The 27,155-nt window shown below is 38.5% G+C and overlaps 1 protein-coding gene across 1 annotated transcript in view; it reads left to right on the forward strand.

Annotated features, from left to right (window-relative positions):
* The window catches only part of LOC131591634 (F-BAR domain only protein 2-like), a 354,200-nt gene extending 327,381 nt beyond the window's left edge, over positions 1 to 26,819 (forward strand). Inside the window, exons 17-25 of the mRNA XM_058862533.1 lie at positions 2,693 to 2,796; positions 7,896 to 8,022; positions 11,330 to 11,450; positions 14,468 to 14,623; positions 17,144 to 17,276; positions 19,301 to 19,500; positions 21,753 to 21,817; positions 23,887 to 24,051; positions 24,642 to 26,819. Coding sequence (XP_058718516.1) covers positions 2,693 to 2,796; positions 7,896 to 8,022; positions 11,330 to 11,450; positions 14,468 to 14,623; positions 17,144 to 17,276; positions 19,301 to 19,500; positions 21,753 to 21,817; positions 23,887 to 24,051; positions 24,642 to 24,664 — 1,094 coding nt within the window. The 3' untranslated portion in view covers positions 24,665 to 26,819. The remainder of the gene's footprint in view (positions 1 to 2,692; positions 2,797 to 7,895; positions 8,023 to 11,329; positions 11,451 to 14,467; positions 14,624 to 17,143; positions 17,277 to 19,300; positions 19,501 to 21,752; positions 21,818 to 23,886; positions 24,052 to 24,641) is intronic.
* The last annotated feature ends 336 nt before the right edge of the window (positions 26,820 to 27,155 follow it).

Raw genomic sequence — 27,155 nt, forward strand, 5'->3', positions numbered from 1 at the left:
CCAAGAGTACTGAGGGAGCTGGTTGAAGTGCTCACTGAGTGACTTTGAATCATTTATCAGCAGTCCTGGTCAAACAGGGAGGTTCCAGTTGACTGGAATTTAGTAAATGTGAGGCCCATCTACAAGAAGGGCTTGAAGGAGGATCCAGGAAGCTACAGACCTGTCATTCTGACCTCAGTGCAGGGGAAGGTTTTAGAGCAGATCATCTTGAGTGCCATCAAGTGACAGATGCAGGACAACATGGGGATCAGGCCCAGCCAGCATAGGTTTAGGAAAGGCAGGACCTGCTTGACCAACCTGATCTCCTTCTATGACCAGGTGACCCACCAGGTGGATGATGGAAAGGCTGGGGATGTTGTCTACCTAGACTTACTAAAGCCTTTGATACTATGTCCCATGGCATTCTCCTGTAGAAGCTGCAGCTCATGGCTTGGACAGGTGCACTCTGCTGGTGGTGAATGGTGCTACATCCAGTTGATGGCTGATCACTAGTGGAGTTCCCCAGGGCTCAGTATTGGGGCTGATTCTGTTTAATATGTCTATTGATGATTTGGACAAGGGGACCAAGTGCACCCTCAGCAAGTTTTCAGACAACACCAAGTTGGGTGGTGTGGATGCTAGCTCTGGAGCCAGCAGCAGAGAGCCTGTAGGAATTGCAGGCTGCATAGCTTTCTCAAGTCCTGCCTGAGAGCTAGCCTGGGAACTTCATAGGAGGATTTCAAAACAATCCTTAGAGACAGAAAACAACTGCCAGGTGCTGTTTGTCTGTCCTCTTGTTTTCCTTGCAGGAGAAAGTCAGGAGGTGGTGTACACCACTGACCAATGATGGTAATGTAGCACTTTACTAACCAATAAGAGTTTCCTTTCTGTACTTTCCACAAACTAGTCTATATAACATAGCTGAAGCAATAAACTAGGGATTTCTCCTGTCCTGACTCTCTTGAGAGTCCGTGTCGTTCTTTCTGCCGTTCCTAATCAGAATGACAGGGTGGGAGTGTTAACCTGCTGGAGGGTAGGAAGGCTCCATAGAGGGATCTGGTGGGGGTAGGTCTCTTCTCCCAGGATGAGAAGAAATGGCCTCAAGTTGCACCAGGGGAGGTTTAGGTTGGATATTAGAAAAAATTTCTCCACTAAAAGTTCTCAAGCATTGGAAAAGGCTTCTCAGGCCAGTGCTGGAGTCATCATCCCTGGAGGAATTTAAAGCTGTGTAGATATGGCACTTGGCGACCTGGTTTAGTGGTGGACTTGGCAGTTCTAGGTTAATAGTTGGACTTGATGAACTTGGAGGTCTTTTGCAATCTAAATGATTCCATGATTCTTTCTAAAAATATATTAAACTTGTTAGCATCAACTTTATTTAAAGTTAGGACAATGAAATAAATATTCAGCTTGAAATAAAAATTCATGCTATTTGATTAAAAGCATTGCTTTTTCTTAAATATTGAGAGCTTTGCTTTTGTAGAAATAGGGATGTATAGATGTTTTCAGATTAAATAAAGTTAATTTCAATTTGAAACTTTTTCTTTTTAACTCACAGTGTTTTGAAGTGTGCATGATACATGGTAATGCTACATACTTACAGGGCGAAGGAAAAGTGCCTTTGGGCAAGTGGACCATAACTCACTGAATACCTGTGGTACTGCAGCAGACTATTTAATGTTTAGTATGCACTGTCTTCCTGGACATAAGACAAATTTCAAAGGAACGACTGATGTTTCAGAAGTGAATTTACTTGGGTACATTTGAGTTTGCAACTCTTAAGGTAGATGTCAGTATTAGCCTAATTTGTTTCTTCCCAAGTCAGTGATGAAACTCCAATGCTCGAATGACAGAAGTTATGTTGAATGCCTGAGAAAATTCCATACTTAAAAGTTACATTTGTAAATAACATTAACTGATTTGATTAAAGAAGAACCATCCAGAATAATTTAAAAGAGATGATGGGATGTGCTGCAAGGGCATAGTCATATATTAAGGTTTCAGTCTGTTTTAAAATTATTTTAGATCTGGAATACTCATTAGCTGGTCTCTAACATTTGTTTTGAAGTACAGTTCTATTCAGAAAAGTCACTATGTAAAAGTGGCATTTTTGTGCTATTGCCACCATCTGTAAGTTGTGTCTGTTAGGTTACACAAGGGCAGTATTTTTTTAACTGCTTTTTACTTCTCATAGCTTGGTTAAGAGATAATATGCAATTACTGTGTTCTTGAAATCAACAGAGTAATTTATCTGTTATACTAATGTATACTAATTGAAGTCAATGGAATTTTAGAGGGTATAATTTGATGCAGTTATGCCATTGTCAGCCAGGACCAAATATGAATTTCCATTGAATTATCCATTTGTTGTTAGACATAAAAAACTGTCCTATATTGTGAATCCATATATACTATACACAAAAGGGAACTCAGGTAAAACCATCTTTTTACATACAAACCTCTGTGAATAGTTGGTATAAAATCATTCAAGAGAAATGAGAAAATCTATTATGCCATTTTGAGAGTCACTTTTCCAGATAGCACACAGCACTATTTTAAAAACATTTATTATTAGTGATAAATTTTACTAAATGAGGCTTGTAAAACAGGAACTTTTAATAGAAGCATAATTTCCAGTTATTCTGTTTGAGTGCATATTTATGTTCAGTGTGACCTTTCTAATACTGATTTTTTAAAATTTGCTTTCTTTCAGCAAAGCCCACAAATCCTCATTCTGTAGGCACCATTGTACCCCCTCCAAGGCCTGCTTCAACACCAAAATTGTCTACAGGGAAACTTAGTGGAATTAATGAAATAGTATGTATCAATTGTTGAGTTTTTTAATTCTCCGTTGTACTCAATTTAAGATATATCATTTACATTGTGCCCTGCTTTTGGCTGGGATAAGAGTTCATTTCTTCTCAGTAGCTGATACAGTGCTGTGTTTTGGATTCAGTATGAGAATAATGCTGATAATACACTGATGTTTTGGTTGCTGTTGAGCAGTGCTTATCCTGAGTCAAAGGGCTTTTCAGTGTCTATGGCTCTGCCACTGAAGAGCTGCACAAGAAGCTGGGAGGGAGCACATCTGGGACAGCTGACCTAAACTGGCCAAAGGGATATTCCACATCATAGAACATCATGCCCAGTATATAAACTGGGGGGACTTGGCCAGGAGTGGCCAATCACAGCTTGGGGATGTGCTGGGCATCAGTCAGTGGGTGATGATCAACTGTATTGTGCATCATTTGTTTCTCTTGGCTTCTGTTACTCTCTCACTCTCCTCCAGTCTTACTATTATTATTACTATTACTATTATATTGGTTTTGTCTTTTTTTTTCCTTTCAATTATTAAATTGTTTTTTGTGTTAGGTTGACCCTGGTTGGATGCCAGGTACCCACCAAAGCCGCTCTATCACTCCCCTCCTCAGCTGGATGGGGAGAGAAAATATATTGAAAGGTTCATAAGTTGAGATAAGGATGGGGAGAGATCATCCACTGATTACTGTCATGGGCAAAACAGACTTGACTTCAGGAAAGTAGTTGAATGTATTACCAATCAAAACCAGAGCAGGATAATAAGAAGTAAAACAAATCTTAAAACCACCTTCCCCAATCCCTCCTTCCCAGGCTTAACTTTATCCCCAAATCTCTACCTTCTCCCCCCCAGCAGCACAAGGGGATGGGCAATGAGGGTTACAGTCAGTTCATCACATGTTCTTTCTGCCTCTCCTTCCTCCTCAGAGGGAGAACTCCTTCCCCTGCTCCAGCGTGGGTCCCTTTCCACAGGGTGCAGCCCTTCAGGCAGAGCCTGCTCCAGTGTTGGGTCCCCCACAGGGTCACAAATCCAGCCAGCAAACCTGCTCCAGTGTGGGTTCCTCTCTCTATGGGTCCACAGGTTACTGTCAGGAACCTGTTCCAGTGCAGGCTTCCCACAGGGTAACAGCTTCCTTCTGGCATCCTCCTGCTCTGGTATGGGTCTCCTCCATGGGTTCCAGGTTAATTTCTGCACCACCATTGACCTTCATGGGCTGCAGGGGCACAGCTGCCTCACCATGGTCTTCACCATGGGCTGCAGGGGAATCTCTTCTCTAGCATCTGGAGAACCTCCTCCCCCTCCTTCTGCACTGATCTTGGTGTCTGCAGAGTTGTTCCTCTCACATATTCTCACCCCTCTTCTTTGGCTGCAATTTTCTTCAGCTTGATAACTTTTTCCCTTCTTAAATATATTACTCCAGAGCCATTGCTATCATCTCTGATTGGCTTGGCCTTAGCTAGCAGCAGGTCCCTCTTGGAGCTGACTGGCATTGGCTGTGCCAGACATGGGGGAAGCTTCTAGAGGCTTCTCACAGAAGCCATCCCTGTAGCCCCCCCACTATCAAAACCGTGTCACACAAATCCAATACATTCCTATCTCAACCCACGAGGCTTATCTTTCCTTTCCGATGCTCCTCCCCATTGGAGGCGGGGAGGTAAGGGAGCAGCTGTGTGGTACTCAGTTGCCAGCTGGGGTTAAACCACAACACACTATTACAGCGGAGTTGCTTTCTAGACAATGTTCAGGGAATCACATACTCAGATTTTCACTATTGCTGGATAGGCATGAAGTTGTGCGTGATAAACATGTTACTATAACAAAATAATTTTTAACTGAACTTGAAAGGTCCAAAATATAAATTTTGCATCAGCTGAATATTTTTAATTGAACAAATCAATAGCTTGAAAATTAAAGGATAGCATATGTGTAGGATTAAAATTTTCAAAATATGAAATACTAGTGAAATTGTAAACAAAACTCAATTGATTTAGGGATATCACCAAAGCTTTGAGGAATGAGTGGGATTGAGTAGATCTTTATCAGTCGTGTTGACACAAGTAGCCCTGCTGTGACTTCACCCTGCCCTTGATGCTGGTTGGTAGAGAAGGGAGGTGGCAGATTGCAGCAGCTGCCCATCTGGCTAGTGAGAGATTGCATGCTACCTTTATCTCTGCTCAATCATTGCAGTGCAGGTCCGTCTGCTAATAAGGAATGTGGCAAAGAATGCAAATAGCCAGACAGCATATCTGTCCATGCCATGTTTAATCTCTTCTATGAATTTTATGATTATTTGAGTTTAATTTGACTTACTGACTTGGTAAAATTTTACTGTGGTAAGATCATCTTCTTGTCTTTCAAAGTAGCAAGATATTTTCACCATATTCTCACTATGGAAAAAAAAATCTGGTCTTATGCGTTAACAAAACTGAAACGTTTTTTTTTTTTGCTTTTCTGTTATGGTATAAGGTCAGAGTAGGGTTCATTTTGAGATTATTTTCTAATTCAAATATAAAACTGTAGTATTTTCTCTTAGACCAAGAAAACTGTTCTTGATATCATCAGAATTAAAAAGAAAAAATTCAGCTGGTATTATTGTTGTTGTGGTTTGACACTGGCCAAACACCAGGTCCCCACAAAAGCCATTTGCTCACTCTCTTTTGCTTTCAGTTGGGCAGAGAGGGGAAAAAAAATTAATGAAGGGCTCGTGTTGAGATGAGGATTGGGAGAAAACATTCCAAGGGCCAAAACAGGTTCAAATTTAAAGGTGTAAGGTAAATTTATTATTAACAGAGTCAGAGGAGGATAATGAGAAGTAAAATAAGCATTTGAAACACCTTTTTTCCCTCCCTCTTTCCCACTGACAGCTCAGGGAGACAGAGCATAGAGGTTTTGTTCAGTTTGTCACCTGAGATCTTTTTCTGTTCTCTCAGGAAGAGAAGTCTTTCCTTTGCTATGCTGTGGGGTCCTTCTCACTGGAGACAGCTCTCTGTGAACTTCTCCAGCATGGCTCCAATCTCACGAGCAGCAGTCCTGCCAAAATTGCTGCAACTTGAATCCTTCCCACAGGCAGTCTTTCCGAAACTGCTGCAGCATGGGTCACTCGTCCACAGGGTGCAGTCCCCTAAGGATAGGCTGCTCTAGTTTGGAAGCAAGGGCCCTCTCTCTCTATTCAGCTCTCCCTCTGGATCACAACTTTCTCCAGCATCCACCTACTCCAGTGTGAGTACTTCTCTCATGGGCTGCGAGTGGATCTCTGCATCCCCCATGGACTTCATGGGCTGCAGGGGGACAGCTTACTAAAGTAAGTAGTTCTCACCACAGCCTGCAGAGGAATCTTGGCTCTGGCACTTGAAGCACCTCCTCCACTTCTTTTTCCACTGACCTTGGTGCCACCATGTTGTTTCCCTCACAAATCCTCACTTCCTCTTTTCTGACTAGAAGAAGAACTGCTGCATGTAGGTACCATTGCCAACAAGTTCCACCAATTCAAAGATTCTTGCAGGATCCCACAGTGCTGAGAAGTTGATCTCATCTAGGTTCCGCATTGGGAAGTCGCTCACTGTGTTTCTGCTGCTGGCCAGGTGGCCCCATTGCCACCGCGTGGGCAGTGGCGGCCGCTGCAGCACTGGCACTATTTCACACCTATCTTCATGCAGGGCACCGGGAAGGAGAAGCCGCTGCTGCTGCTCCTGTCCTTCTGCCCATGGCATGGCTAGCTAGGGGCAGCCAGGCAGGCAAGGCTTGCCGTGGGCCACACTGAGATGTCAGCAGCATTGCCACCCCTGAAAAAAACTGCGCATGTGCTGTTTTGATTTTCTTTTAAAATATGTCATCACAGAGGCATTGCCAACCTCTCTAATTGGGCCAGCAGCATGTCTATCTTCAGAGCCATCAGAGATCGGCTCTGTCAGACATGGTGGAAGCTTCTAGTAGCTTCTCACAGAAGCAACTTCTGTGGCACTCCCCTGCTACCAAAAAACAGGCCATGCCAAATCAACACAGTTCTGCTATAAATTGTGATTATGCAAAAATTACATGTGTTAGAAATTAGCTATTATCTGGATATAAGTGGAAGATTGCAAGTTGTCTTCATCATATGTCATGTAATTTTACAATTCTCACAGTCTATATAAAAGTCATATACTCAGTGACAAGTGTGATAGAACCAAAAATAAAAAATAAAAAATAAAAAAATTACCCAACAAAAGCAGATGCTTTAGGAGTTCCAGTACCTTTTAGATAGGTTAACTGCAAATTGTTCATTAGTTATTTTAATATCTTAACAGTTAAATGGGTCATAAAACTATCCACAGATTTAGGGTGGAAGGGACTTTTGAAGATCTCTAGACCAATCTCCTGCTCAAAGAAGGGCCAACTTCAAAATTGCATCAGGTTGGTCAGGGACATGCTGAGTTTTGAAAATCTTCAGGGAGGGAGATCTCACAACCTCTTTGGGCAACTTGTCCCAGGGCTTAACTACAAAGTTACAAGAAGGAATTTTTTTCCCTATGTTCAGCTGAAATTTCCTTTCTTATAGCACTTGCACCTCTGAATAGAGCTTGGCTCCATGTTCTTTGCAGCTTGTGAAAGACTGCTAGTAGAGAACCCTTCCTAGGCTTCTCTTCTCCAGGCTGAACAAACCTGGATCCTTCAGCCTCTCCCTTTCTCTCATGTCCTCCAGTCCTCAGCTATTTTAGTTGCCCTCTGCTGGGCTCCCCTCCATTTTGTTAGTAACTCTCCTTTAGCTCTGAAACTCCACCTTTGCTGTACACGTCCACAGGGCTATAGGGTGAGATTCTGCTACTGTGTTACAGCACAATTATTGTCACGCTGTTACATAATCAAATACATTAGACTTTGACTAGCCAGGCAAAAAACTAATAATACTAAGTTCTGAAACAATGGGATTCATTCCCATAGAAAATGTGGGTTCTCTGTTTTACACTAAAACTAGGATAGATAAAGGATTAAAAGAAAGATGTTGAGAAATACTGTAAAATTTATTGGGGAATGAAATTAAGAACTATTGACAGTCTTTTTTCATCTTTTTAAAATCAGTTTCTGTCTCTCTAATACCCTTGTGATCTCTTGTATTAAGCCTAGGCAATTCAGCCCTCCATTGACCTCTAACTCAAGTCCACTACCTGCAGCTCCCTTGGCTCATGCAGAGAGCATTTCCTCAATATCTTCTGCTTCCCTCAGTGCAGCAAACACACCTACAGTTGGTAAGTTAACCATTTTAATTAATTTTAGAAATTGTAACATTCTGCCACTGAGTTCCACCTGTTAGGAACACCATTCCTTGGAGTTTGCTGTTCCATATGTGAATTCAGTCTAGGTACTTCAAGCATTCTTTGCAATACCTGCTTCTAAATGACATGAGAGACAAGACAGTGGATTTGGCTAGATTAGACCATAGATCAAATTTTGGTATGTGCTTTAGTGAAATATATTTAAAAATTAAAATATTCCATGAATTTGTATTTGGTGTGCTGTCTATTCATCAAGCACAATGGTATGTATTTGTTCAGAAGATGTTATTGTACATGTACAGAAATATTTTGGGATACTGATAAATTTGAATTAATATAAATGTTCCAAAGTTGAGTTATTCTTATGTTACTTTTACTTTGTTATCCTGTAATTGTTGTTTCCAAAGAAATGAAACTAATACATCTTTTTCTTCAAGTTAGTGAAGTTATAAGCTAAACAGAGGTATTTACTGAAAGCAAAACATCCAACCAAACAATAAAGATGATTATGAAAAGCAAATCAGTCTTCCTGTGCTGATACTAATTTCAGAAGAAATACAAGGAGACTTGTGGGACAGGAGAGGGGGATTATTTGTGGGGGGACATTTTAACTTGTTTCTGTAGTAGATTTGAAGTATTTCATTCCTGAACACTATTACCACTTTAGTCCCAAGTAAACTTGGACTCTTGAATTAATGCTCAGGTATTTCTGAATGTTACTGATGCCGAGGATTCCTCACACAGGCTCAGCACCTCAGAAGAGTATCTGCACAGCTTCTATTAGGAGTTCTGCATTGAAAGCAATGCAGCTGTTTCCACCCTGTGCAGGACCAAAGATAGTCAGGTCTACGTAGCCTTAGCTGTTGCAGTGCTGGCACAGTTCAGTGTCCACCAGTTTCTCAAATGTTGAGAAGCATCATAGAAAGATAACTGATATTTTGGTTGCCAGAGTCCATCCAGGCTCACTTCCTCAGGCCTCTGCACTGATGCCAAGGAACTAGAAATTGGTGGCAGCAGCATCAATAACCCCAGCTGTGTGTGTGTTATTGGAGACAATGACAAATTGTGAGGTGAGGGAGGAGGTAAGGAGGCGTGTACTGACACCAGGGTTTGACATGGTTATTAACCTGGCCTAGCAAAAATAAACAAAGCCAGTTTCACCTGCATTGATTGTATGAATTAAATAGTCCTGGAGGCCTGGAAAGGGCAGTGCAGATGGCATGAGGATATACTCTGCACTACTGTCTGTATTTTTCTGGCTTTTACACAATCCAGTGTTTCTTTTACCCCATTTGTTCTGAATAATTGAGAGTTAACTATAATTATCTTGATCCAAATTAACTTGTAGGCATGCATAATTGAATTTCTTTTATGCTTTAGCCTTGCTTTCATTTGCAATGGGTTTTTTTATTTATTAAATTGTTTAACACATATAATATCTATTTTTTTCTTGAAATACTTTGTTTTCTTGCCATATTTTGTTTCATTTACATGTAATAGAGGATGATCTTTTGATTGGAACACTTCCTACAATTGAAAAGCTTTGTGAGACACCACCAGGTATTGTACTAGAAGCAGATGTACATGTTAACTAATCATCCTAATGCACTACAGTTAATAATATTGTATTTATTTTGAAACAAATTTCTCCAGCTATTTCTGGTGTCTGGCAGATACAAGTAGCTTGAAAGCTCAAGTACATAAGTTATATGTTGCCAAAGTCACCAAAACTTGATATAGTCACTTTTATACAACACAATTTTCCATCTATTCCCCCCTCCCCCACCAACAAGCTGAAAATTGGTCTCTCTTGATTCTTCAGTTTTTCATTACTACATTCTTGGAAGAAAAAGAAATATATTTTTACTTTGACAATCTTTATTCTCATAATACAAGGAGATAAAACCATTTCTGTATTTCTAAATAACACAAGGCTTTGAAGATACAGATAACAATGATGTATTTTAAAATACATTTCATTTTTATGGCAGCAGTTTAGCCAATATTAAAATTACCTGAATCATTGTTCCTAAACTGAACTAAAACAATTTGATCAGACTTTTATTTGCTCTTTTTTTGGCCAATGATGCTGTCTTATTCTGCACTTTGGCAACCTCTTTGAGTGTGTCAATGCAAGTGTTTGCATGTTTGTGTCATTAGCTGTTGCGTCAGCACAGCTGATGGGCTGTTAACAGTGGTTGGGGCTGAGGCAGGTGGCTGGGCATCAAAGTCAGATTTGCTGGTGCTGCTGAAGGTCTCAGAACTGGACCTGTGAGCTTGACTGAAGCCTAAAATACCATGAGTCCACCTTGCACAGCTCTTTGACATCCTGTCCTGAGAACTTCCAGCAAGCATCTGATATCGGCTGTTTCACCAGTGGTACAAAATATTAGTAAGATGCTTTCTACTACACTATTGCACTAATAAAAAGATAGAACTTCAAGTAGTGTCTTATAGTCAGTACACATATAAAACACTACTGAAAAGTAAAATCCCATGACAAATGCTTTTGTCAATTTGCATTTGACATTTCAGTAATTTCAAAAAGCTTTAGCTGACGTCTGAGTTACTTTTTATATTTATGCATTGTAACTTTGTTGTGTAGGCACAGACGCGTGAAGGCTGACACTGGCCTGGTAATTATTTTTCTCGTAAACTGATACATATTTCCAGGTACCTCCAAGGTACTCCCAGAATCTTTACTAGGTAAACATTAGAAAATTTTCAAACTATTTCTCCAACAATTTATATTTGGAAATTGCAATCTTTGTTGTCTGAAATAGTTAAAAGAATGTTCAACAGTTCACTTATGTGGGGTAATATTTATGTATGTTCATTTATGTTCATACATACCCCAACTGAATTCTTTGCATTTTTGTGACTATTTTATCATACATTTTTCCATACTATAAGCATACAGTAGGGACTTTTTAAAAAGTATCATAGTTACCATCCAATTTTCTTTGGATCTGTTGACTTCAGTTTCATCAGTAGCCATTTTAATGCAGTGTTCCTCTGTCTCATCTGTATTTCCTTGTGTCTGTCCATTTACAAAATGTCATATTGATAGTCCTGTTTTCCTATGCTGCTAAGCAGTGCTTTGATAGTGTGATTGTACTGTATTATATTTATATTTTTTGACATGCTTTTCAAGTAATATTTCAGACTCTGTGACCATGATGGTAGTAACCTCTTGTAAAAATGACAGGTGTAGTCAACCATTCTGAAATCTATTGATAAGATTTTTAAAAATCAAACCTATATACTGTATTTATTCTAGGTGGTGTATTTATTTCATGTGGTCCCAGCCCTGTCAGACATGGAAACCAGGACATCGTGCCTGTTGCAGTAGCCCTTACTGAATCTGTTAACGCCTACTTTAAAGGAGCAGATCCCACAAAGTTAGTTAAATAGTAAATTGTTTTGAATGTAATTATTTGCAATAAAAGAATGCACTGGTTGTAATTTTAATATTTTGGGGGAAAATATATATACATTAGAAGGTGGATTCACAGGGTTTTTTCACCTGATATAACTGACATCAGTGACTTATCACTTTCCCTTGACCTGCATTTGACTAGGAGTTCATATATTACTGCTTTACAAAAATGTGTTCAGTAAGAAAAACAAAAATAAGAAGGGTTTCTGCTGCAGTCAAGTAGGTGCTACATGGAAGTTTGGACAGCTTAAAAAGTCCCTCACTCCCTCTGTCACACTGCTTGATATACTACTTAGGCCTTGCCTAAGCATAGTTCTGCTATGTTTTCAAAGCCTGAAAAATAGCCACCCATACTACTGTGTGCTTAACCAGTGAAACGTTTTTCTTATTTCATCTGACTTCCCAGTTGAAAGTGATAATACACTGTCATTGTGCCACATTACCCTCATTTGAAATTGATTTTAGAATCACAGAATCATAGAATTGTTAGGGTTGGAAGAAATATTAAAGATCATAGAATCATAGAATCATAGAATATGCTGAATTGGAAGGGACCCATCAGGATAATTGAGTCCAACTCCTGGCCTTACACAGGACCACCCCAAAAATCACACCATGTGCCTGAGAGCATTGTCCGAACACTTCTTGAACTCTGTCAGGCTTGGTACTGTGACCACTTCCCTGGGGAACCTGTTCCAGTGCCCAATCATCCTCTGGGTGAAAACCTTTTTATAATATCCAAGCTAAATGTCCCCTAACACAACTTGAGGCCATTCTCTTGGGTCTTGTCCTGGCGCTGTCCCTCCACTTCCTCTCATGAGGATGTTGAAGACCATAATGTCTCCCCTCAGTCTCCTCCAGCCTGAACAGACCAAGTGACCTCAGCTACTCCTCTTATGGCTTCCCCTCTAGGCCCTTCACCATCTTCATGGCCCTTCTTTGGATGCTCTCTTATAGCTTAATGTCTTTCTTATATTGTGACACCCAAAACTGCACACAGGACTCAAGGTGAGGCAGCACCAGTGCAGAGCAGAGTGGGACAATCACCTCCCATGACTGTCTGGCAATGCTGTGCTTGATGCATCTCAGGACACGGTTGGCCCTCCTGGCTGTCAGGACACTGCTGACTCATATTCAACTTGCCATCGAGCAGGACCCCCAGGTCCCTTTCTGTGGTGCTGCTCTCTAGTGTCTCATTCCCAAGTCTATACACACAACCAGAGTTGCCCTGGTCCATGTGCAGAATCCAGCACTTGCCCTTGTTAAACTTCATATAGTTGGTGATTGCCCATCTCTCTAATTTGTCAAGGTCTCTCTGCAGGGCCTCTCTGCCTTCAAGGGAGGTGACAGCTCCTCCGAATTTAGTGTTGTTGACAAATTTACTTATTATTCCTTCGAGTCCTGTGCCCAAGTCATTAATGAAGATATTGAAGATCACTGGGCCGAGGACAGAACCCTGTGGAACCTCACTAGTGACCAGTCACCAGACTGATGTTACCACATTTACTATAACCCTTTGTGCCTGACCCATGAGCCAGTTGCTCACCCATCGCATAACATGGTTATCCAGCTGTGTGATGGACATTTTGTGCAGAAGGATCCTGTGAGAGATAGCATCAAAAGCTTTGCTTGAAGTCCAAAAAGATTATATCTACTGGCTTTCCTGGATCAACTAGGTGTGTTACTTTGTCATAGAAGGAAATCAGGTCCGACAAGTAGGACTTTCCCCTCATTAAGCCATGTTGGCTGTGACTGATGACTGCATTGGCCTCCAGGTGTTGAATTTCAATACCTCCCAGAATAATCTTTTCCATGATTTTACCAGGTACTGAAGTGAAACTGACAGGCCTGTAGTTTCTGGGGTCCTCTTTCTTGCCCTTCTTGAAAATGGGGACATTATTCAGCCTCCAGTCAGCTGGGACCTCTCCAGATTCCCAAGAGCACTCAAAAATCACCAAGAGAGGCTTTGTGATGACATCAGCCAGCCCTTTGAGGATTCTCAAATTAATCCCATCAGGCCCCATAGATTTGTAGGGATCCAGCTGGAGCAGCAGATCCAGCACAAGTTCAGGGTCGACTGGGAGTTGATCACTCTTGCAGTCATGGTCCTTCAGCTCAGGGCACTGAGACTGCCTTGGTCCATCATCAGTGTTTTAAGTATTAAATACCTCTGCCTTGTCCATGTCCTTGTTTGTGAGGTGACCATCCTCATCCTGTAACAGGGCGATATTATTTCTGCACTCTTTTGACATTAAGATATTTGAAAAAAAATGATCATCTAGTTTCAACTCCCCTGCCATGGGCAGGGACATCTTCCATTAGACCAGGTTACTCTGAGCCCCATCCAGCCTGGCCCTCAACACCTCCAGGGATGAGGAGTCCACAACCTCTCCAGGCAACCAGTTCCAATGCCTTACCACCCTGAGAGTAAAGAATTTCTTCCAAATATCTAACCTAAACCTACCCTCCTTCAGCTTAAGACCATTTCTCCTTGTCCTATCACTACATGATCTTGCAAAAAGTTCCTCTCCAGCTCTCTTGGAACCCCTTCAGGTACCGGAAGGTGCTATAAGGTCCCTCTGGAGCCTTCTCCAGGCTGAACAGCCCCAGGTCTCAGCATGTCTTCATAGCAAAGGTGCTCCAGCCCTCAGAGCATCTACATGGCCTCCTCTGGGCTCACTCCAAGAGGTCCACATCTTTCTTGTGTTGGGGGCTGCAGAACTGTACTCAGTACTCAGATGGGGTCTCACAAGAGTGGAGTAGAGGGGCAGAATCACCTCCTGTAACCTGCTGGTCATGCCTCTTGATGCAGCCCAGGATAGTTGGCTTTCTGGGCTGCAAGTGCACACTGCCAAATCTGCCTATTTTCTGCTTTGAAATCAACTCATCAGATTGTAAAAGTTTGATTGATTTAAAATTAGTATTAAAACTAGGCAGTTAATGAGTTGCAATAAAATTGATATTTTCATTCTCTTCTAGATGTATTGTGAAGATCACTGGTGATATGACATTATCATTCCCAAGTGGGATTATTAAAGTCTTTACCAGCAATCCATCTCCAGCAGTGCTCTGCTTCAGGGTAAAAAACACAAGCAAACTAGAGCAGATTCTTCCAAATGCACAACTTGTATACAGGTTTTGTATTTTTATTTAATATAATAGTAAAGTACATGAATTTTAAAATGTGAATTTTTGTATATGTAAATCAGAATTCACTACAGTCTTGATTTGCTTATACATCATTTTCTGAACTAATCTTGTTTAGCTCAGTTTCTTTTCACTGCTGCCATTAAAATTTTCAGAGATTACCGGACTTGAAACTTATGCTGAATATAACAGGAAACAAAAAAATCGCTTATAATTTTAGCTGTGTTTTTACACATTTCATAAATAAAATGGTTTAATAAACAATTTAAAAACAACAAAACAAAAACTATTTTTCTAAACTATATGAACAATATAACTAATATAACTACAGAGAAAAAATTTCAAAAATAGGACATTGTCATATGGGTTGCTTTAGACAATAATAACAATGGTTTCATTTGTCAGTTATTAGCATATGTTTTAAGGTGTATCATTTCCATGGTAGATCAGATCCATTACAAAACTATGACTCTCAAGTGTATAGCAGCATGATTAGGAGAATTCTTAAGAAGAAAAGCTGCTGGTTGAGTAGAATAATAAAGTAATTGTTTGGACATCTTAAAAAAAAAAAAAGCAGATATCTGTTTCAGCTGAGCACTTTCCATTTCATTTATTGGAAAAATTATTTGAAACAATCAAACCACATGTATCCATTCTTTTGTATTGATTTTATTGTAATAATTCATACTTAATGTAAGGAATAATTAATACAAAATTAAATTTGTCATTCTTTAACATGACAGTTTATAACTGAAATGTTAGGAGAGCTGTATCTGACAGAATTATACTGAAAAATTATATTTTGGAAAAAAGTGAAAATGTCTAGTATCCTTGTCTGAGTACTGTAACACTTCACCTCTAATTAGAAAGGATGCATGTACTGGATATTTATGAAATTAAACCTATATGGTAATAATTTGACATTTCATATACTGCAATGACTATAATTTGCTTAGTATTTATAGAGATGAAACTTTTTAATGTGACTGATTTGTGGAGAAATCAGAAATTCTGAAAGAGAAAACAGAAGGATTTTGCTACTGATTTAATTTGTTTACATTTTGGAAGGCCTCTGTTATAAGTGTTTATATATTTTACTGAAAATGGAAATTGCACGAATTACAACATTGTATTGAGAACCAAATTCTAAGTAAATTTGACAAGCTACTGGTATGTAAATCACTGTTCTGGCACATTCAACCCATTGCAGTCATATTTACTTTGTTCCAGGTGCTTCTTTTCAGCTTTCATTCTGCATGCACTTTCTGCATGCCTCCTTGGGGATTGGTGTGATGCCTTAAGTTTTAGCTTTTATATTTTTCAGATCCTGTACTGCATTAGTATATAACTCTGAACTTCATATAAAGTGTTAGTAAGCTCTCTTCACATTTTGGTCAAACAAAACAATCCTTCCAGGCCTGAGAACCAAGGACACTATCTGCCTCAGGCCCCAAAAAGTATAAACAAAAGTGAATTGAGGGGGAGCAAACTGGGGGAATGTGACTTCATTACCTGAAGCTATACTTGGACAATTAATCTCTGATATGCAAATAGACCAAACTTATATCTCCCCAAAAAACTTGTGACTGTCATCCATCTTGTGTGTAGTCTCTGTGAAGCTTTTGCACTGCCCAAGGTGTATCTATTGAAAGCCTTTAATAAATACCTACTTTATTCTCTAACTCTCTCTAGCCTCTCTTCTAGGTAGCCACTCCAAGGCATCAGGTGCAGTTCCTTTATGTGTCCACAGATGATCTGTGGAGCTCTGTTTCTTAAGTGATTTGAATTTTGCTTCTGAATCAGTTTTCTTAAAAGCTTCATCCTTTTTCAAAAATAAACCTGATGCCACCAGAACTGCAAATATTCTTGAGTTTCAAAACACCTTTTCATGCTCCAGTAGTTCCCAACCAGGATTTTGCTTCCGTAGTCATGTGCACTCTTAACTACATATAGAAATTATATAATAAATTGTTTCTAAGATTAAATGTAGCTATAAGTATCTGAGAAACTTTTAACTGAAAATATTTTGAAAGCTTACATTCTATAAATATGTGAAAGTGTGGTAACATACAGCACAAATTTTAATTCAATACATTAGTGAAGCTGTCCTAACAAAAGCTAATTATGATTCTAGGATTTATTCCAAGTTGGATAACATTCCTCTTCAAACACCACTTTCATTCCCACCTCCCACACAGTCTCATGTCACCTGACTGTAGTAAAATTGTTTTTTATTTAATGTAAAATCCAAATTTGGCATTCACTCTATCTTGTGAAGCAGATCATCAGTGCAGGAAAGTCACTGCTCAACAACCTGGAAGGAGAAGTTTTTTGATCTACAAGAAACAGTTAATTTGTCTTAATATTTAGGAAGATGTGTTATAAAGCATTAGAACAAATTCTTGCTTGGAACAGTGAAGAAGAGGAAAGATATAGTCTTAATTTTTAGACATAAGAAATAATAAAACTCTGTTGATTTTTGATTCCTACCTTTATTTTTCTTTGTAGAGATCAGTCACAAAGTGACTCTAGTACTAAGGATTTTTGGATGAACATGCAAGCCATAACTGTCTACCTCAAGAAATTATCAGAGCACAATCCATCTGCATCCTATTATAATGTGGATGTTTTAAAGTATCAGGTAAATACTTTTTTCCCTTTGGAATTTGTCACGATCCGCTAACACAAGTGGGAGTCGTGATAGGTTCGTTTGATCTCCGGGTGCAAAAAGGACACAAAGGGATTTCAGTTTAAATCACAACAGCAATTAATGCACCTTTATTTTAGTGCCAACAACATGGGTTATGCAATAGATGAGAGGGAGAGAAAGGGAGAGAGAGAGAGAGAAAGAGTGATAAAGAGGCAAAGTAAAGAGAGAAAAAAGGGGGGGATTATAGCTACCAATGGACAAAATAGGGTCACTGGTGTCTTCTGTGGGGAGATCTCTCTCAAAGAAAGTAACTTAGAAGTCACTTTTATAGTCTGTTTCAAAGCGAGGGGCAGTTGGCCAAGAGGTGGGGAGATTCACAGGCCATTGTGATAAGACCCGTTGCTTTGGGAAGCAGGTGTAAGGTACAGAACAGGCCACTCCTTACAAGTCCCTGCTCACCAGCAGGAACAAAGGCAGTGTACCGTGGCAGCACGGCAAGCACACCTGCAAGCAATCACTTGGCAAGCATCCACCTCAACCAGTCCAGAACCCCTTTACAAAGTCCCTTGGGGTCTTCAGGGTCTTAGTCCCTGTTCTTGTGACGGTTGTGAGGCAGATGAGGGAAACTTCGGACTGTCTCTTAGAGAATTTTTTAAGGAACTCTGGCCTATACAGAAATTATAAGAGTTGTTCTTTGCCTGTTTGCATGCAGATGAATTGTCATCTCTCATCTAGGCCAGTTCTGAGTACATCACTGTTTTCAGTGCCTGGGCTCTGCCAAGGCTGAGTGAATTCATGTTATGCTTTCATGACATTCCCTGTTCATTCACGACCTGTTTCAGCTTGCTCACATTTTGATCCAATTCATGTGTGTAAGCTTCAAACACTTTAACTATTTGTTAACGAAGTTAAGTTTTTCTTGAATTTAGGGGGTTTGGTCGGGGTTTGAGTTTGTAATTGTATTCTATTTTGATTTTGTAATTGCATAATTTTTGAATGTTGTAACTAATCAATTGTAATATATGGGGATGCATAATGTTCTCACCTCTCACAATGTAATGGAACAACTCATCCTGGAAACCACTTAGAGGCACATGAAGGACAAGAAGGTCATCAGGAGTAGTCAACATGGCTTCACCAAGGGAAAGTCATGCTTGACCAATCTGATAACTGACTGTGATGAAATGACTGGCCTGGTAAATGAGAGGAGAGCAGTAGATATTGTCTACCTAGACTTCAGGAAGGTGTCGCACTATATTAGGAGCGGCGAAGCAGTACGACATAGACTCTCTAGATGAGTTTCACAAGAGAGCAAGTTTTATTATTCCATATCTTCTTTTATAGATAGGTCCGAGAAGGTCCAAGAGGTAAAACTCTCATTGGTCATTAAACCAACACATCACTATTATTGGACAATTAGAAAATACACTCCTTGACTGTTGCTTGCAAGGAAACAACAAGGATCCAAGCAACACCTGCAAAGATTGTTGTCCTTCACCAAAGACTGTTTGGATTCCTCCTTATGATTTCCCAGGCCAGAGTGAGACTTAGTTTCACACAGGCACTGTGCTCCTTGCCTGCTTTCAGCATCCATAGGAAGGCTTTTGGCACTCATCCTCATAGAGAAACTGATGAAGTGTGGGCTAGATTAACAGACAGCAAGGGGGATTGAAAACTGGCTGAACAGCCAGGCCCAGAGGATGATGGTCAGTGTCATTCAGTTGAAAACTAAAAAAAGAACTGTTTTGACTTATGAAAGCCAGAACAGAAAGAAGCCTTGTGGGCCAGAGGGAGTTTAAACATTTTTAAAATTATTTAAATATTTTTTTAAAAAACCAACAGGTATTACTTTAGGCTACAACAATCTTCAGAATTCTAAGATTAAGGGCACAGAGGTAAATTGTTCTGTTAATCATTTGTCAGGATTTAGTTATACTCATTACCATTTTTCCCTAATTCTGCTGAAAATACGAATATTTTAATTAAGACCTTTTCAATGGTTTATTCTTTTACAGGTGTCTTCAAATGGCATCCAGTCCACTCCCTTGAATCTTGCAGCTTACTGGAAATGTAATGCTAGCACTACTGATGTGAGAGTGGATTATAAATATAATCCAGAGTCTATGAATGTGCCTAGTATGCTGTCTAATGTGCAGGTTGTGGTACCAGTAGATGGAGGAGTAAAACACATGCAATCACTTCCACCTGCAAAATGGTAATATTAATGTTTTTCTTTGTATGATTTCAAATTAGTTTCAAAGTATTCATTAGTGTCATCCTGAAAAATGTCACCAGAAGAAACAGATAATTTGTTTCCTCTTGATAAAATGCATGGTATCAGATGTTTAGGACATTTTCTGGTCCAAAACAGATAATGTACAGCCAATTCGCATAGACTAAAATGAGATTATATGCACCCATTCCAACTGTGTAATAATACAAACATTTCTGAATACAAGCATTTCTGAAATTTCCAATGTTTGCTTTCTTTTTGCCAATAGACAGGATAGATATTTTAAATAACATGATTTGAAACAAAAATATCTTAATGTCTAAAAAACATATATATATGTGTGTGTATGTATTAAACATATCAAGATATATAGGTTATATAGAGAGTAGAAGAAATACAGTTCTTAAAAATATTTCTTGATAGTTCTAGCTTAAAAATTGGCTTATAATTGAAATAATTTTTAAAACAAACTTCAGTAGCCGAGGAGCTCTTCGTGAGCCAGGTAGCACTGTCTCTCAGTTCAAGTGTCATGCTGATTATTATATGATTCACACCTACCTGGGCCCACCTTCTAAGCCTGCAGAACATTTACAGCAGAAATTAAAAGTGAGACATCTCAGATAATTGTTTCTATGAGTTTGTGAAAACAGCAGAGGATAGCAGGGCTGGGCAATGTGACATACTTGGAGCAAAAGGTGAGCAGAATTCAGTCACTGTGCCTATGGTTTGGCAGCACATAGGTACTTACCCAGCTGTAATGTAATTCCTGGACTGTTTATTTTCAAGATGAACAAGAGGGTCATTTCAACATGAAGGTTAAGAGGGAAAAGAATACCAAGTTTTGGGAAGTCAGGCTTTGTTAACCTTATTACTTATAGTTCTGTTTACCTTATAAAGCAAGGTTCAGAAATAAAATAAGCCTGGTGTATTTATCAGAAAGGTTCTGATGTTTCTGGAGACAATACATTTAAATGTGTTAATTGAACAAAGTGGTAATACAATATCATTTTAAGTGGAAAAAATCCTGCCAAGACTGAATCTTTCTTGACTTGGTATTTCAAGGGAGCAATACTTTTAACTAAATCACCTTATGTTTATTCTGAGCAAGGGCAGGCTCAGTATCTTGCCTCCCCAACTTGACTAGAACTTTTGGTGAAGGAGTCTCCCCCCCTCCCTGCTCAGGCTTCTTCAACAAACCCCTCAGTAATGAAACCTGAGTGAAGGCAGGAATGTCCACTCAGAACACTTAGTGTTACCTAGAAAGACTCAAAACTTTGTGACAATTTCATTTCAGATTCATCAGAGTAAGGGACTTGAACCCCATTCTCTCTTTTACCTAGGCAACTACCCAAGGCTAGAATTTTGAGCCTTGAAAGCTGACCAAAAAATACAGTCACATTCCAGGCAGCTCTAGTATGTGTCTCTTACTATATGCTTGGTCTAGTGGGTTGGGCGGTAGAGTTTTGGGTTATTTTAAGAATAAATGTTTTCTGATTCGACCTCCTGCTAGTAACCACTACCATCTATACTACCTATGTGAGCATTTCATTCCTGCTACACCAATGCCAAAGACAGTTTCAAACCTATCATCATGCTGCTCACAGCTTTGTTGACTTTCCTTTGATGGAACAGCTGCAAAGTGCTGAAAGAGTTTAAATGCCCTGTCAACTTAGAGACTATGGTTCTTGGTTCCCTTTGCTGTTCTTCCCCTTTACAGCATCAGAAATTAACTTAAACCCTGAGTCACTTCTGTCAACTTGTTTTACTAGAATGGAAATGGAATAAAATTCACACAGCCAGGAGTCTCACATAAGGGAGAAGAAACAATAATGCTTCCCCTCATATCATCATCGTGAAGCATAAAGACCCAGCTTTCAGTCTGCTTCCAGCATTTTTGGTCTGCCCTTACCTTTTGAGACCACAGAGGGTTTTGAGTTGTGGAGCCATAACCTGGGCATAGAACATTGTTAACTATATAAAAACATTCTATGTATGTCTGAGCTCTGCTGCAAGCTCAGGAGTAATGCAGGTACACCCTTCTGTTTTTCTTTTTGCTTTGTATAGCTTTCCACAAACTCACCTTAAAATGATGAAATATTTTTATAAACCTCCATTGAGAGATGAGGGTTATAGGCGCATGATCTGTAAGGTACCAGTGTAAATCTGGGAAAATAATATAAATAATTAAAATTCGAAAAATCGATGCTTATAACTAACCTTCCATTGCCTTACAGGAATGCAGATCAGATGAAAGCTTATTGGAAAATATTTAGCATTTCAGAGAAGTCTGAGAATGGAGGCAAGTTGAACTCTTTTGTTTTCTTGTACAGACAAATGATAACAGCAAAAAGGTAATCTTTTTAGTCTCTGTCTTCATGCCTGTTTACACTTGACATATCTTGTTTATCAGTTCACCTTCTTCTCAATGAAATTCTTCCTGACAGATTCCATTAACAGTGAGATGTAAAAGTATTAACTAATTATAAAAAGCAAAATAGTGAAGCCCCTTGAAAGCAGCTAGTGCCACTAAAACAGTTTAGACTGGGCAAGGAAATAATTACATCAGTGCTAGTTGGAAATGAGCAGTTATTGAAAAGGAAATGCATTTAATATCTGTGTTCTGATTTTCCATATGCTAACAATTGAGATAAAGTAGAAAGAGCTAAGTGGAAGATCTGGGGAAAAGAAAAAAAAATCCAAAAGTCCTGTATAGCCAGCTGGGGTGGTGGTGGTGTGCTGAGACCCCACAACTCTCAGCTGCTATAGTGAATTCAGCTTTAGCCTTTAAAAAGGCTGAGTGAAATTCGGCTCTCAAGAACATGGAAGAAAGAGAGATGGAGCTTCATATCTGATCTCTTTGGAGGCTTTAATTCAGCTGTCTGCCCCAAGAAATCTCTGTACGAATGCTAGTGGGATTACAGAAATCTGACCTTTTATCTCCTGCAGGTCAGGGCGTGTTAAAGGGAACAACCAATAAGAAACACAGAATTCACATGAATTGAAAAGGATGCTGGACAGGTGGCTTTTTGCTTCATCACGCCTGCGAAGGTGGGCAGCTAAGGTTTCTCCCCTAAGGAGAGTGGCAAACTGCATCCTAAATGCTTTCTTCCCTCCAAGGAAGGACAGGTGCATTGTTGGCTGGCTCACTGTCCCCCACAGTCCTGCACTGAGATAGACTCAACTATAGACAATTCTTCACCAACATTTTTATTATTTTTTGTTTTGACCATGTACAAGTCCAGGAAAAAACATCTATGTACATGTGCTCAGAGTGGTAATTTATATAACATTTTGTAAGGAACCAATAGTTGTCCTCTGCCCAGCTGCTTTTCCCTGAAGTCCAGTTGTTGTCACAGCCCTTGCAGCCATTGCAGATGCAATGTTTTTTTGAAACACTTGAATATATGAGTTTCCATACTTACAGTGGAAAGAAGTTCCAATTTATCCAAATTGTGACAGACCTATTGAAGAAATGGACTTTAAGCCAAGAACAAACCATTGCATAGAACAATTTAATTCATCAATTCCTGCTTTTACCCTAGTAACATTTCAGTTACTAGCTTTCCTCCTTAGCAGTTCCTACTGACTAGTTGTTTTAAATAAATAAAAATACTAGACTTGTGCTATTCCTTTAATTCATTGTTTAAATCTCTTTTTTTCCTAGCATATTTTGCAAGAACAAGAAAAATCTTGTTTAAAAACTAGAAAAGGAGACCAACGATGTTGGGGGGGTTTATGTCTTGCATTGACTACAGAGGTGTACTTAAAGTAATTTTGAACTATTACTACTTTATAATGGCACTGAAGTGAATTTTGCCATGGTCTATGAAAATGCAACTGGTTTTTGGGAAATGTATTTAATCAAACCTTGCATTTATTAGAAAAATAAAAATTGCTTTCCTTTTGCTAAATTACCGTTCAGCTGCATTTCTTCCAATTGTTTTGTTCATGTGCATTCATCCAGGCAATTCATGACAGCATTTAAATATTCTAATGTATTTTAAAATCTGATAAATAAAAGTTCTACATTCAAGATAAACCAGGAAGCATAAATGATGAGTATAGGGAACAATCAGGTATTTCATGTAATAAGAGACTACCAGGCTGTCTGATATACACATTCTTCTATGAGTATAATGTTGTAGAAATGTGTATTGCTTTCCTCTAAATTATTCACTAGTCAGTCTTAAACAGAGTAATGGAAAAAAAAAGTTGTACTCTCATCTCTTCTGAAAATCTATGTAGGACTGCCACTAGGAATAGCTCTTAAAGATCACCATGTTAGTTCTGCTCCTTACTGCTAAAAATTCTGGGAGATCACCTTAGTCTTGAAAAACAACCAGCCTTTCAGTTTTGTTATTTTTATAGGTTCTGGATGTCTCAGAGCAAAATTTGAACTTTCAGAAGGACCCAGTAAACCAGCAACGCTTGCAGTACAATTCATTAGTGAAGGAAGCACCCTTTCAGGAATAGATGTAGAGCTAGTAGGCACTGGCTATCGACTTTCCCTCCTTAAGAAGAGATTTGCCTCTGGTAAGACACCAATATGCTTACCTATTCAAATTAATATGATATATAGTGCTAAATTATACATTATGTGTTGTAATGCAGTTAGGAAAAATGGTATGACCCAAAAAATGTACTCCCGAAAATGTAGAGTTGTAAGTTGCTTTCCCTTATCTTGTTCTCCCCAGTTCCCCTTATTGGTTGTGTAAATTCCCCACACCCCTTTCCCCTGTCTTGAAAAAGGATTGCTTATCGATACCTCTTCCTCTTTCCCTCCTGCCATCTCACCCCGAAGGATCCCAAGAAATAAAGTTGTAACTGCCATCTCAGCTAAGGGAAAGAGCTCGTTTTTAGGATCTTCTTTGGCAAGCTAATCTAACTCCCCTGTCTCCCTGGCTGCTGCGGGCAGACAGTAGTGGCAGAGGGGCAGGGGACCTTTAGAAATTATAGCAATTATGAAACTAATAAGTGATACATAAATAATTACTTTTCCTCAAAAATGTGGCTGAAAACTATTTTACTTTTTTTGTTTCCATAATTAGTCAAATTGCTTACAGAAAAATACTGAAAAATCTGTTTTATCTACTGATTGCAAAAATCCTACCTTTATTTTTCAGGACGGTATATGGCAGACTGCTGATTAACATGTGGAAGTCATTGCATCAAAGGAGTACAAGAAGTTTGCTCTGCCCTCTCTACTTTTCAAACACTATTTTAACATGCATTAATTTTTTTAAAAATGTTGATCTACTCTGAGGTTTAATCATCAGAACAGAAAATGCACTTTTAAAAGTAATTTTGCAAACTTTTTATTACTTTATAATAGCACTGAAATTAACATTGTCTGTAAATGATCATTAATAAATTTATAGTTGAAGTCAAAATAATAATCAATAGTTGTAATGAAAGTATGAAATTATATGTTATACTGTAAACATTTAGCCTAAAAAATGGGAAAGCAAGTAAGAAATATTTCAGCTTTCCATAAGAAATATTAATTTTTCAAATTCTTCAACTGCCAGTTTGAAAAGAAAGCAGAGGCAGTCTCACATAGTTCTTCCATCTACTCAGGCCATAAAACCAGCTGAGTTAGAGAAGTATAAAAAAAAAAGTAACTTACTGCCTGTGTATCGTATATTATTATATAGGGTTTTTTTTCCAAAGTGCAGTGTGTTACAAAGTTGCAAAAGACAGAGGGGATTTACTTCTGCAGTTAGGAAATTTTATGGGTGCTGTGATTGTTTGAATCAATGCTGTAGATTTATTTTATTTTTATATGAATTGCATAACATTTGTGCCTTTAAAAAAACAACTGTGCCTATCCACTTTGTTATTCACGTGACTCAATTCTTTTTTCATATTTTGGCTCTTAGTTGAGAAAGCACAGTGTTTGTATAATACATACAACTTTATAAAAATTCCTTTCACTGGGATTTAGAAAGCAGATTTGCAAAACTGGAGATTATTTAAAAAGAGGTTTAAAATACTGGTTTACTTCCTAATGGGATAGTTGCAATAAATGCAGCTGTAGTAAAGGGAGATGTGTCATACAGGACTATGAAACTTTGAGATAGTAACTTTAATGCCACCAAAGATGAAAATCCTGAAAAATCACAGAAGATGGTAAAAGCAAAGAGCATTTCCTTTCACTTGGACTGCAAGCCTTTGGCATTTAAGTGCTTTGAAGATTCTGTGATGTGAAAGTAAACATAGTACTTTGAGAGAAATAGCATTTTAGAAGGGTATTTTATAGCAGCAGGATGACAAGTACTGCCATTTCTATTCGTTTATTTTTTTATCTAAATCCACCAACTTTAGTATGTGTATTGGCATCTAATCTGCTTGCCACAGCCTTAGCACAGGGAAGTGACATAAAAGTAATGTATTTTAAAGCAAGTTACTAATTTAGAAAATCTTTAATGCATGTTTACTATCAAGTGGGGTTTTTTTAATGATGAAATCAAAAGTATCAGGGCAAAATAATTCAATAACCTACAAGTGAGAATTTTATATGACCATTTTGAATACCAGTATACTTCAAATTTTCTATTAAAACAATAAAACTTGCTTCAATTAATTCATGCAAAACCAGTAATGAATTGGACTGCTGAAACTTTACAATAAATTAAGCTGTGTAGAGGCTACATAAATTCTAATGTATACTACACACTTTTGCAGATAAGAGTTCCATTATTAGCATTAAGCATATACTGTACTGTAGATTTGATTGGAAGAGTATATTTGGCTCTTAACTTGCTAATCTTATTGAATGGTAAATTTCTAACTCATAAAATGGTACAGCTGTTCTACTGAAATCTTAATTGTAATCTGCTTTGCAATCAAACCATGTTTAACATGACAATATTTTATTGATGAAACCCCAAAACTGTATCACTGGTTTTAGTCAAGTACTATTTTCATTTCTTAGTTAAATAAAGCAGTTCTGTTTCAGCCCTTTTCAAACAGGTGATTATACATATATTTGCATTGGGTACAAGTTACAATTTTGAAGCCATACAAGTTTATATAGACTTTCCATAAAGAAATTTAAAAACAATGTAGAAAGTACATGTGTCTGTCTGATAAGAAAACCATATGTAGCAATCTGGTTCTTGCTTCTGTATACAGCACTATCCTTTTTAGCTTCCTCCTAAGAAAATTAATTTGTAAACAAAGCTTTAAAAGATCTGAATTTGTATGGATTCTTAGTACATTGGACTGTAAATTACAGCACATAAGTTTATCTTAGAAAAATTGTAAATACTTTAGATTTTCATAAAACAAATTTTGAAAAAAATTGCACCATAATAAACATGTAATATATAATTTAAATACCATTTTATATTTCTTATACTTTCAGTTAGTCCCAAAGAGCTTTACACAATAATAGAACAAAACTATGCCTGTATTGAACATTTTTAAGGTGTTAATTGATTTGCAAATGCTAAGTAGTAAAGCTAATCAGAACAGGAAAGACACAGACCTGTTAGAGCAGGTCTAGAGAAGGGCCTGTTGGGAGTTAGGTGTCCTTTTTTTTCCTGTTGTTCTGGCTTGCCCGTGGAATTTTTACCCATTAGTTGTGGGGACAACCTAACTGTGGGTACTTAGTGGGTGCTCGACAAAGGACAAAG

The sequence above is a fragment of the Poecile atricapillus genome, chromosome W (genome assembly GCF_030490865.1).
Source record: "Poecile atricapillus isolate bPoeAtr1 chromosome W, bPoeAtr1.hap1, whole genome shotgun sequence".
NCBI classification, from domain to species: domain Eukaryota; kingdom Metazoa; phylum Chordata; class Aves; order Passeriformes; family Paridae; genus Poecile; species Poecile atricapillus.